We start from the raw sequence: 12842 nt of genomic DNA on the forward strand, positions 1-12842 counted from the left end.
ACTGTCTGCACTGCTCTGAGACGTCACAGAGCTCAGACTCAAAGTAGAAATGATGCCAATACAGTTAAAAGTACGATGACATATGGGGGTGGTGCTGGCATCAGGCCCTCCCCATCCTATTTTTTTTTTTGAATCAGATCTTTTTTATTAAACATTCAGGAATCAATACAGAAAGAATATGACATCTTATATAGCTAGTAAAATTTACATTGAGAGCAGATATTATTTAAAGGGTAAAACTCTTCCTGTGTAAGAATAAATAAAAAGAAGAAATCTCAAAACACAGATATTTGCATAAAATTGAGCCTATAAACAACATGGCTCCACAAATAAACAAAAATCAAAATTATACATCAGTGCCTCATTTCAGCGGGAAAACCATCCCCGCCAGCCGCGCCACTCCGCATCATATTTCGCCCCCCCCCCCGCCCCCCACGGATATCAGGTCCAATCCACCCCAGCTCCCTCCCACCGCGCCACTCAAAATCTACTTCGCCACAAAGGGCACTAGACTTTATTTTCACCCCCCAAGCATCCCCTCATCGCAAGCACAACAGCAACTCCCCATCCTATTTACGAGCCCCATAGTGGCCACGTGGTCTGCTGCCAATGGCGGCACACCACTGTTTGTGTCTGTGTTCATATTTTGAGAGCCGTAACTTTTATACTTTTCTGGCCATGTAGCTACAAGACTTCTCGTTTACTGTAGGATTTCACATTATTAGCAGTTCTACCTTTATTTTTAAGGTTGCAGGTTTTGTTTTTAATATCTTTAATATTTTTAATATAGTCTTTCAAGGAAAGACTAGAAGCAATGGGATGAAACTGAATGGGAGGAGACACAGATTAGATATTAGAAAAAACTTTTTGACTGTTAGAGTGATCAATGAGTGGAACAGGCTGCCACGAGAAGTGGTGAGTTCTCCTTCAATGGAAGTCTTCAAACAGAGGCTGGACAGACATCTGACTGGGATGATTTAGCGAATCCTGCTTTGAGCAGGGGGTTGGACCAGATGGCCCAGGAGGTCCCTTCCAACTCTACGATTCTATGATAGTTGTATACTTCAAGCCATACGAATTGGGCAGGGAAGAAGGCCAGAGTACATATACTCGAGTATAAGCCGAGATTTTCAGCCCGTTTTTTTTTAGGCTGAAAGTGCCCCTCTCGGCTTATACACAAGTCATTGTCCCAGGGGGTCGGCGGGGGAGGGGGAGCGGCAGGAGCCGGCGGCTGTCAAATCACTCACCCACTCCTTGCTCGATCGCTGCAAGTCCTCCCTGCATTTCTCTGTTATCCGGCGAGGCAGCTTCTTCCTGTGTTCAGCGGTCACGTGGTACTGCTCATTAAAGTAATGAATAATACAAAATCTCAATGGCAAGAATCATAGTATAGGTAGTAGTCGGGACAATACCACCATCACCACCTAGCATTAGCTGCTGGAAAACTCCATCAACCATATGAACACACAGAAAGAAAGGAGTCTATATCCATATTGTAAAATCACCTCACTATTTTATTGGATAAATAATATCACACATTAAAGACAAAAGGATAGTGCAAAGTCATGGCAGAGTAAAACTCCGACAGACCAAGGTGCAACACTAGTGCAGTATTCCTGACAATAGGGTATTTAATTATGTATATTGCCAGTGCTACAATATATACAGGGCCCTACAAAATAAAACTAGGCGGAGGTGTGATAAACCCACAGTGAGGTGTGCACATAACCTAGTGATCCCTCCCCTATCTGTTAGGTTGTAACCCCAATCACTGTCTTACCCATGGCTGTCAGGAAGATCTGCACGCTGTGCCCCGACGCGCGTTTCGCGAGGGCTTCTTCCGGGGGCCGTTGCGATATTTGCTGTCTCTCTGTCCACCTTATATACCGCCACTCCATGTGTACCATATACCGCTAATTGCAGCGCATGTTTCCGGGAGAGAAACCAGATGTGACGTCGCGGCCGGCGCCGATGACTGAGCGCGCCGCAGGAAGTCCTGCTGATGTAATTGACACATCCAGCTCATCATAATGCGCCGCCGGGACTCACAATCCGGTCGCATCCAGAAGCATGCGCACAAGCAGCTAGCATAGTGCAGCACATCTCACCACGGGGTCGCGCCAACCGCCATCAAAACGGGATATAACTCCACTCACAATCCATTCTTTATATTCAAATTTTCAAAATCTTTTTTTTAAAAAACTTTAAATCAGGAAAGAGTATACCTATAGTTCTGTTCTCCACAGAGCATATTGTGATAAGTATCATAAATTCATCTACCAAAGTGCAACAATATATATAAAAATGTATATAAAATTATACAAAAAATGACAAGTGCCAATAATTATGTACATGGTAATACTACTACATAGATTTATAAGTAACCTGGCTACAAGCCAAGTTATATCAAAAGTGATACCTGATTAAAAATAAAGTAAAAAAGAGTAACAAAACAAAAAAGACCACATGAATCATATATCATCACCGCATAAACTATGATTACATGTATCGAAAAAAAGAGGTGTCAATACCACAGTGTTTCACACAATACACCTTAACAAGAGAAATATATCTTCCTGCATAATTAGGATATAAAAAATAAAATCCCGATATAATATTCTACGATGATTTCATAATGTATAAAGTCTTCATCCCGCAAATGGGGCAGCTTGATAATCACCATAAATGGTCCTGTAAATAAGATATGAGTAATTTAATGACATGTATGAAGTTTTCATTCTACACATGGAGCAGCATGATGGTCTTTAAAGGGAGGACATCATAACTCCAGAAATAAGACATACTAGAAAAAAGAGGAAACAGAACACATCAAAAACACATAATACAAAAAATAATTATAAAAAAGGGGAAGAACTAATCTGTTCATTTAAACCCGCCAGCGTTAGTGTGTTCAGGGAAATGATCCATTTACATTCCCTCTGAAGGAGGGAATGCATAGCATCACCTCCGCGAATACCTAATTTTATACAGTCAATTCCTCTAATTTTTAATTCCACAGGGTTGCATCCATGCTTGAAACGAAAATGCCTTGCAATATGCTTAAGGCCTTCCACGTCATCCACATCACGGGAGGCCTCAATATCTCTCACATGCTCTCTCGTACGTACACGTAATTCGCGAGATGTTAAACCCACGTAGACCAAATCTCAACTACATCTTGCGTAATATACTACATGGGTTGTAGTACATGTAATATACTCTCTAATGTCAAATTTTGTGAGGCCATCCGATGACATGAATGACGTGGATCGCTTGTGATTTTTGCAAGCCAAACAACTCCCACATAAAAAGAATCCTTTCCTTTTGTCAGAAATCCCAAATAGGGGAGATGGTTTGCTCACATAATGACTCCTGACCAACATATCTTTTAAATTCCTGCTCCTCCGTGCAGTCATCAAGGGGAAAGGGGATACACTCCTTCAACACCGAGTCTGTCATCAAAATTGGCCAGTGTTTTGTGAGAATCCCTCTCATCGTCTCCCATTGTTGATTGAAGACAGATATAAAGCGTGTTGCCCCAGTGCCCGTCTTTCTTTTTTTTGTTCACCAGACATCAACAATTCATCCCTTCTCACTTTCCTAGCCCTAGTCTAGCCCTTCTTAATTCTACGTCTGCTGTACCCTCGATCCATAAATCTTCGCCCAAGGTCACATGCCTGTCTCTCAAATTGTTGGTCAGATGTGCAGATCCTCCGTGCTCGGAGGAACTGACTTATGGGAATCGCATTGATCGTGGATGTACTGATGATGCTTGTAATAGCGCATTTACGGAGGTTTCTTTCCAATACAAATCTGTATGTATTGTCCCATCTGTTTGTACATTGAGCTCAGTATCAAGAAATGTTATTTTCTGCTGATTGTAGTTGTATGTCAACCTGATGTTGGACTCATTGCGATTCAAACCCGAAATAAAAGTATGCAACTGCTCAAATGTCCCTTGCCAAAAAAATAAAATGTCTATAAAACGAAACCATCCAAGGATCTGGGGAACAGCATGTGCGCCATCAATCATTATATTACGTTCCCAATATCCAAGAAATAAATTTGCGTAAGATGGCGCACATGCCGTGCCCATTGCAGTCCCCCACTTTTGCAAAAAATACCGCACTGAATGTAAAAAAGTTATGCGTCAGGATGAATCGCAACAAGTCCAACATCAGCTCACGTAAATCAGCATCCATGTTACTGGATTCCAAATAAAATTGTGCTGCTCTAAGTCCATCATGATGTATGCTCGTATAGAGCTGTATATATTGTAGCACTGGCAATATACATAATTAAATACCCTATTGTCTGGAATACTGCACTAGTGTTGCACCTTGGTCTCTCTGATTTTTACTCTGCCATGACTTTGCACTATCCTTTTGTCTTAAATGTGTGATTTTATTTATCCAATAAAATAGTGAGGTGATTTTACAATATGGATATAGACTCCTTTCTTTCTGTGTGTTCATATCATTAAAGTAATGAATATGCACTCCAGAAATAAGACATACTAGAAAAAAGAGGAAACAGAACACATCAAAAACACATAATACAAAAAATAATTATAAAAAAGGGGAAGAACTAATCTGTTCATTTAAACCCGCCAGCGTTAGTGTGTTCAGGGAAATGATCCATTTACATTCCCTCTGAAGGAGGGAATGCATAGCATCACCTCCGCGAATACCTAATTTTATACAGTCAATTCCTCTAATTTTTAATTCCACAGGGTTGCATCCATGCTTGAAACGAAAATGCCTTGCAATATGCTTAAGGCCTTCCACGTCATCCACATCACGGGAGGCCTCAATATCTCTCACATGCTCTCTCGTACGTACACGTAATTCGCGAGATGTTAAACCCACGTAGACCAAATCTCAACTACATCTTGCGTAATATACTACATGGGTTGTAGTACATGTAATATACTCTCTAATGTCAAATTTTGTGAGGCCATCCGATGACATGAATGACGTGGATCGCTTGTGATTTTTGCAAGCCAAACAACTCCCACATAAAAAGAATCCTTTCCTTTTGTCAGAAATCCCAAATAGGGGAGATGGTTTGCTCACATAATGACTCCTGACCAACATATCTTTTAAATTCCTGCTCCTCCGTGCAGTCATCAAGGGGAAAGGGGATACACTCCTTCAACACCGAGTCTGTCATCAAAATTGGCCAGTGTTTTGTGAGAATCCCTCTCATCGTCTCCCATTGTTGATTGAAGACAGATATAAAGCGTGTTGCCCCAGTGCACGTCTTTCTTTTTTTTGTTCACCAGACATCAACAATTCATCCCTTCTCACTTTCCTAGCCCTAGTCTAGCCCTTCTTAATTCTACGTCTGCTGTACCCTCGATCCATAAATCTTCGCCCAAGGTCACATGCCTGTCTCTCAAATTGTTGGTCAGATGTGCAGATCCTCCGTGCTCGGAGGAACTGACTTATGGGAATCGCATTGATCGTGGATGTACTGATGATGCTTGTAATAGCGCATTTACGGAGGTTTCTTTCCAATACAAATCTGTATGTATTGTCCCATCTGTTTGTACATTGAGCTCAGTATCAAGAAATGTTATTTTCTGCTGATTGTAGTTGTATGTCAACCTGATGTTGGACTCATTGCGATTCAAACCCGAAATAAAAGTATGCAACTGCTCAAATGTCCCTTGCCAAAAAAATAAAATGTCTATAAAACGAAACCATCCAAGGATCTGGGGAACAGCATGTGCGCCATCAATCATTATATTACGTTCCCAATATCCAAGAAATAAATTTGCGTAAGATGGCGCACATGCCGTGCCCATTGCAGTCCCCCACTTTTGCAAAAAATACCGCACTGAATGTAAAAAAGTTATGCGTCAGGATGAATCGCAACAAGTCCAACATCAGCTCACGTAAATCAGCATCCATGTTACTGGATTCCAAATAAAATTGTGCTGCTCTAAGTCCATCATGATGTATGCTCGTATAGAGCTGTATATATTGTAGCACTGGCAATATACATAATTAAATACCCTATTGTCTGGAATACTGCACTAGTGTTGCACCTTGGTCTCTCTGATTTTTACTCTGCCATGACTTTGCACTATCCTTTTGTCTTAAATGTGTGATTTTATTTATCCAATAAAATAGTGAGGTGATTTTACAATATGGATATAGACTCCTTTCTTTCTGTGTGTTCATATCATTAAAGTAATGAATATGCACGAGTCTCCACTCCCATAGGTGTGGAGCACATATTCATTACTTTAATGAGTGGTACCATGTGACCGCTGAACACAGGAAGAAGCTGCCGGCGCCGAAGACCATCAGAGAAGCAGGGAAGTGCAGAGATCGCACCAGGAGGGGGTGAGTAGGATGGGGGGGAGCCATGTCGAGCCATGCATACAACAGGGTGAGGACGGAGGAGCCATGCATACACGGGGGAGGATGGGGAGGACGGAGGAGCCATGCATACAGCAGGGGGAGGACGGAGGTGTCATGCATACAGCAGGGGGAGGATGGAGGTATCATGCATACAGCAGGGGGGAGGGCGGAGGAGCCATGCATACAGCAGGGGGGAGGGCGGAGGAGCCATGCATACAGCAGGGGGGAGGGCGGAGGAGCCATGCATGCAGCAGGGGGGAGGGCGGAGGAGCCATGCATGCAGCAGGGGGGAGGGCGGAGGAGCCATGCATGCAGCAGGGGGGAGGGCGGAGGAGCCATGCATGCAGCAGGGGGGATGACGGGGGGGGGGAGCCATGCATGCAGCAGGGGGGATGACGGGGGGGGGGAGCCATGCATGCAGCAGGGGGGATGACGGGGGGGGGAGCCATGCATGCAGCAGGGGGGATGACGGGGGGGGGGAGCCATGCATGCAGCAGGGATGGATGACGGGGGGGGGGGGGAGCCATGCATGCAGCAGGGGGGATGACGGGGGGGAGCCTTGCATGCAGCAGGTAGATGACGGGGGGGAGCCATGCATACAGCAGGGGCGGACGGAGGAGCCATGCATACAGCAGGGGGAGCCACACATACCAGGACAGGGAAGCGGGGACAATGCATACCCGGCTTATACTTGAGTCAATACGCTTACCCAGTTTTCCGTGGCAAAATTAGGGGCTTCGGCTTATAATCGAGTATATACGGTAGTTCTGTGTTATATTATAAAATGAGGGAAGGTGGCCTGGGATTTCCGAATGTGCATTTTTACTACAAAGCATGCATAATCGATTATTTGAGAGAGTGGTGGGATCCTAAATCTACCCACCGGTGGGTCCATATGGAAAAGTCACTAGTTAAGGGGCAGTCAACTAGGTTGCCAATGGAGGCAGAATATATACGTAGGAGCTTTCTCACATATATCCTACCAAACATAAGCAACACATAGAAGGTCTAGAAAGATCTGGTATCCCAAAAAGTAGTGACTTGATCATTCCGTTCTCTTACTTCTCACGTTGGGATGATCATGGCATTCCCAATTTGCAATCAGTTACTATGGTAAGAGAACTCGGAACGTTTGAGGACCTATCAGAATCATTTAATCTCCCTCAACATTTCTCTTTCCAATATATACAATTACGAAGTCTTCTAGCCTCCCGCCCCGACATCTTTATGCAAACAGGCCTTCTGATATCCTATCCTTCATTTTGAGGAAACAAGTATGCCAGAAAGGTATTACAATCGCCTACAACACATCCTCCCTACTGGACCAGACCAAACTTCAATACATGTCTAGATGGGAGAAAGACTTGGGTTTGTCATTTTTACATGAACAATGGCAATTAGTAATAACATGATCTACTAAATCTTCAGCCAGCATAAACCATTTAGAGATTATCCAAAAAGTCCATCTTAGATGGCACTTGGCTCCCAAGCACATTGCTCACATGTTCCCCACATGTTCTCAACTTTGTTGGTGGGGCTGCGGAGAGGTGGGATCACTCTTGCACGTATGGTGGTCCTGTCCATTAGCATTGCATCTTTGATGCCATTTCATGCTGCACTGAAACTCGTACTCCTCCCAACCCAGTCCTAGCTTTGTTAAACATCTGAGTCACAGACCTCCCCTACAGCACAAGATGGGTTTGTTCACTAATGTTAACCGCAGCCAGACAGGGTTTAGCCTCAAAATGGAAATCCACGTCACTGCCATCAATGGAGGAAATCTGGGCACTCATATTTTTCATATGAAAGTTTGCTAGCTCCAGACTGCCAAGAAAAACGACAAAGGTTGGGTCCTTGGCAAGCTATCAGACAGACACTATAACTTTACCCACTTCTAATCATTAGCCATCTGACCTAAACACTAATCCAATGCTTAGAGATCATGGCTGTTTCATACGCAACCTTAAGCACAATACCTCCCTTACTTATTGTATTACACTACATTTGAAACTAAAATTTCTGCATGATCAAGATAAGGTAATGTTTCATAGACCAATGTATACCTTACCCCCCCCCCCCCCCCTTAGTTCATATGATCCCTATTTTTTGTACTTCAGGTTTCCTTGGTTTTTAATTTTTTTCTAGGAACCAAGTCATATGTGATGTACCTATTGCCAACTCTATTATCTCTGTGCTGACTGTATGACTTGCATCGGTTTAATAAAAAAATGTAGTGGTTAAAAAGCCATACGAATAACATAGCATGGGTTTTTGTTTTTCTTTTAAAGGGGTTATCAATTACTAATATATTCACCCGTGAGTTGGGTCATTCATATCAGATTACTGGTGGTCAGCCAGTTTATTGCATCCTTGATATGATGCTGATCTTGCAGGTGCACTCACTGCTCCCATGAGATCACCATGGTGAAATTGTATAAATCCAAACAACCCTGAGGATAGGGAAAAAAGGGAACAACACCGCGCATGTTCTAAGTGCAGTGGAAACTAGGTGTAAATTGCACGCTTACATAATTGCACTCACCTAGTCAAAGGCGAAAATGAAGCATTGAAAGGGGATCCGACAGGAATCCAAGGGGGAACGGTCTGCAGCTCGGCCGACTGGGCACACGGAAAAGGCCCTCAGACATCCGTGGTAAAACTATAGCTAGGAAAATCGCAGTATGGGAGCACCGGTTACATACTGGGATTTTCCTAGCTATCCATGGTGAAAATGTATGCTACCAAGCTGGAATTGGCACTGAACATCAGCATACCTTGTTGTTGAGTATCGGTAAAAGGTTTTTTTTTTTCTCCCGGTGTCAGAATTGTGGCTTATACTCAATACCAATCAGCATTGTCTTGCAATCCCAGACACTGCATGTAGACTTCAGTGATACTAAGTTTCTCATTGCTTTTTTATGAGGAAATGCATACCCCACAGTTCACATAAATTGGAGTGAAGAGTAGGATCAACATTCCAAGTGAACAATCATTCCCATCGTTGTGAATGTAGTAATGTATGTCCCTCTAATAGCCTGCATCCTGTTAGTGAAAGGACAAGAGGGCTGGTTAGATTGGTTTCATATGGTTCAGAGGTAGAAATGACTTGCAGAAGTATTATGGGCTATCTAATGAGCATCTTCCTTTTTCTCTTGTCTGACAGAAACGTTTCAGAGCTGTGTATGATTACTCCGCTGCAGATGAAGATGAGGTTTCCTTCCAGGATGGTGACACTATTATTAATGTGCAGCAGATTGATGACGGATGGATGTATGGCACCGTGGAGCGAACAGGAGAGACGGGCATGCTTCCTGCCAATTACGTTGAATCCATCTGATTGGGGAGAAGTCTCCTCCTCTTTCTCACACAATCATGAAGCATTCCAGTGCAGCCCTGTCCCAGCTTTTGGAAGGGTGGTCTCCACCTCTCCCTGTCTCAGCATTCTCTCTCTTAACCCCTCTTTGCTGCCCTCTGGCACCAGAAGATAAAATGACCTCTTCCTTGGTCTTTTAGTCACTGGAGGGAGCACATTTAGGAGATGTCTCCCGCTTTACTTTACTTTCTGTTATGTCCGATTGTCTATGCGCTTTGCACTGGTATCATTTTTCTTTATCTTAAAAGAGACTTTTTTTTTTTTTTCCCTCTTTCCCCCCCAAAAAAAATTCCCAGTTAAAACATTCCCAAAAATCTGTGCACCCGTGGCGGTGGATTCTGTGTGCTACTCAATTTATAATGTAATGCTCAATGACTAACGGTTTGGTTTTTTTGTGACAGTGACCATCCTAAGTTGTTTTTTCTTTTTTTTTTTTTTCTTCTAAAATTCTTATGTATAGTATGAAGATATTTGCAGGGCTGCCTCTGACCTGCAAACCACACTTGACATTTCATTGCATTTCTTTTTTTTTCGTCTGTGTTCTGGTATAGCATCCTTGTGCAAGTTTCTTCCATATGTACAGCAAGCTCTAGCGATAGGTAACAGAAACCTGCACATCATTGATTTGTAGCTAAAAAGCAACACTCTCTCTGGTTAAGAAAGGGTGCATGAGGGGTCTCAGGAGGTATTTTTTCTAAAGTTAGCCCCTGCTACAGTCATGAACCTTGTTGGATATGTGCCATTTTATTTCAGAAAATACTATAAAATCTATGTAGAATTTAGCTGAATTGTAAACGGCCTGAAAGATTTAATTATAATATACTTTTTCGTTACATTCCTCTTTCCTTTTGTTTAACATCTAATTATATTTTATAAATATATATATTTTCCCTTTTCATTTTTTTGAATGTCACCTTAGAATTTAGAGGCTTAGTTAATAACAATCAATGAACATTAAAGGGACAGGTTTTGGTGAAAACCAATAAAAATAGTCTTCATACTTTTTAATGACAAACATTTCATCTGTAGGCCTTGAGCTTTGTGTGTTCTCCTCTATGACCGCTCCCTACATAAGTGACAGGGAGACCGTTGAGGTGGAGGTTACAAAGGTTTTCTAGTGGTTGAGAGCAGAGAGGTGATTGCTCGATCTCCCCAATGTCCCCTTCCCCAAACATCTCAGATATATAGAGACAGTAATGCTGGTGCTGATCACCTTTATTAATGAATTACTGGGATAACCAGGATTATTCCTTCTTATATCATAGGCGTTATGACCTTTGCGTTATGAAGAGCTGTGGCAGTCTTCTGGTGCTGACATTTAACCAAATGCGTCTTGAGCCAAATTTCCATTTTCTTTGCCTTATTTGCTTTGGCTTAATCCCTCGTACACAGACAGGTTTTGTTCTGTCTAGGGCCCGTCTTCACTTAAGTCCTGGTTCTGCACATGCTCTCTTTCTCCTTCTTTGGATATACTTCCTGCAGTAAGGGGAAGGGAGGTTCCCACATGCAGGGACCAAGCACAAGTCATTTCACTATACCTGAGGTCACATTTATTTAAAGCACAAAAAGTAAAGCAAATGTAACTGGAACCTAATGTGAAATCTGGGCGAGATGAGTAATTCCACAGAACTGTAACGATACTTCACACATTCCTTTACTACGTAGTGTAACATCTTTACCATCCGGTGGGGTGCCGTAGGCCAAGTGAAGTTCTCGTAGAGGCATACTGCCTCATTATACATATAAGCCTACTGGCAGAAGTTGGGCAGGGAGGTTCCCCTCTCCCACATCCCAAAAAAGAGAAGGACCAAGAAATTCTTTACTCTTACAGGGAAGGGATTAATATCTATTTCATTCATTCCTAACTGGACCAAACTCATTCCTTCCCTTCTATTATTCAATGCACTTTTACTCAGACCCAGTGCGGAATAGGGGAACAGAGAAAAGACACCCCTCCAAGTCGCCCTCCTTCCCTCCGCAGCCTTACTGTCTTGTGTACATGTCAATCAGTTTTATTTTTTTATTGTTTATCACACCCCCATGCTGGGAAGCCTTTGTATCGAATTGCTTGGGCCTATAATCATTTAGTAAAATAAAAAATAAAAAATCAAATCATGTCGCTACCAAGAAAAGCTTTCTCGGTTTACTTAAATTGAAATAAAAATATCATTTTTACCTGTGACTAATGTGTTTTATTTCTGGAGAACTCATATGTTGGACAGTGTCTGTGTAATACAGTATTTACCCATCTAGTCTGGATGTGAATCCACTATTTTGCCTGTTGCAAAACCTTTAGATTTCATTTTACATCTGTGGTAAATTAGGTGTTCTCTGACTGCTATGGGTAATTTCCGCTCTTTTTCCTTCCACTCACATATACTTCCTATTGGTAAGACTCACATTTTGGTCTCAGTTTTGACACATCGGATTATTTACTCTTTCAAAATGACTCGTAATTTTATCATTCAGCTTCTCTTACGCTGGGTTCACATAGTGTTTAGGGGGTGCGTTTAACGCATCCGTTACATAGCGGCATTAACGCTATGTAACGGATGCGATACCGCACCCATACACTGCTATAGACTAGCGCATCGCTAACACATGCCCTAATCGGCATGCGTTAGCAATGTACCATCATTCCGTGACGGACCCTCGGACGAGGTCTGCAGCGTCCAAGGGTCTGTCATTGCTAGCACAGATGAAGCATCTGCGCTAGCTGGATCGCATAACGCGATCGCGTTATGGGAGTAGCGTTAATGTAGTCCGTCAACGCTATGCGTTGAACGAACTGCATTAACGCTTTATGAACCTGGCCTTAAAGGCAATCTATCACCAACTTATTTCTACCCCATCTGCGATCAGCATGTTGCAGGAGTAGAGACTAGAAATGAGCGAACCAAAACTTAATGGTACTGAACACCAAACCCAGAGAGGCTTTTTTTCCAGCTCAAAACTTCAGATCCTCATTGTTTTCAATGGGGTTCAATTTCTGGTACTCGAACCAAACTTTGGAAAAAAAAGTTGGATCGTGCACCAGAACCCAGACTTCCAGGGGTCTGCTCATCCCTACAATAACCCTGATTCCAGCAATGTGTCAC

General features: G+C 42.7%; 1 protein-coding gene across 1 annotated transcript in view; it reads left to right on the top strand.

Moving 5' to 3' along the window:
* LASP1 (LIM and SH3 protein 1) overlaps positions 1-11919 on the top strand; it is a 74007-nt gene extending 62088 nt beyond the window's left edge. Inside the window, exon 7 of the mRNA XM_073572521.1 lies at positions 9535-11919. Coding sequence (XP_073428622.1) covers positions 9535-9708 — 174 coding nt within the window. The 3' untranslated portion in view covers positions 9709-11919. The remainder of the gene's footprint in view (positions 1-9534) is intronic.
* Positions 11920-12842: the final 923 nt, after the last annotated feature.

This window comes from Dendrobates tinctorius, unplaced genomic scaffold (assembly GCF_039654945.1).
Source record: "Dendrobates tinctorius isolate UK_male_01 unplaced genomic scaffold, ASM3965494v1 ptg000032l, whole genome shotgun sequence".
Lineage (NCBI taxonomy): Eukaryota > Metazoa > Chordata > Amphibia > Anura > Dendrobatidae > Dendrobates > Dendrobates tinctorius.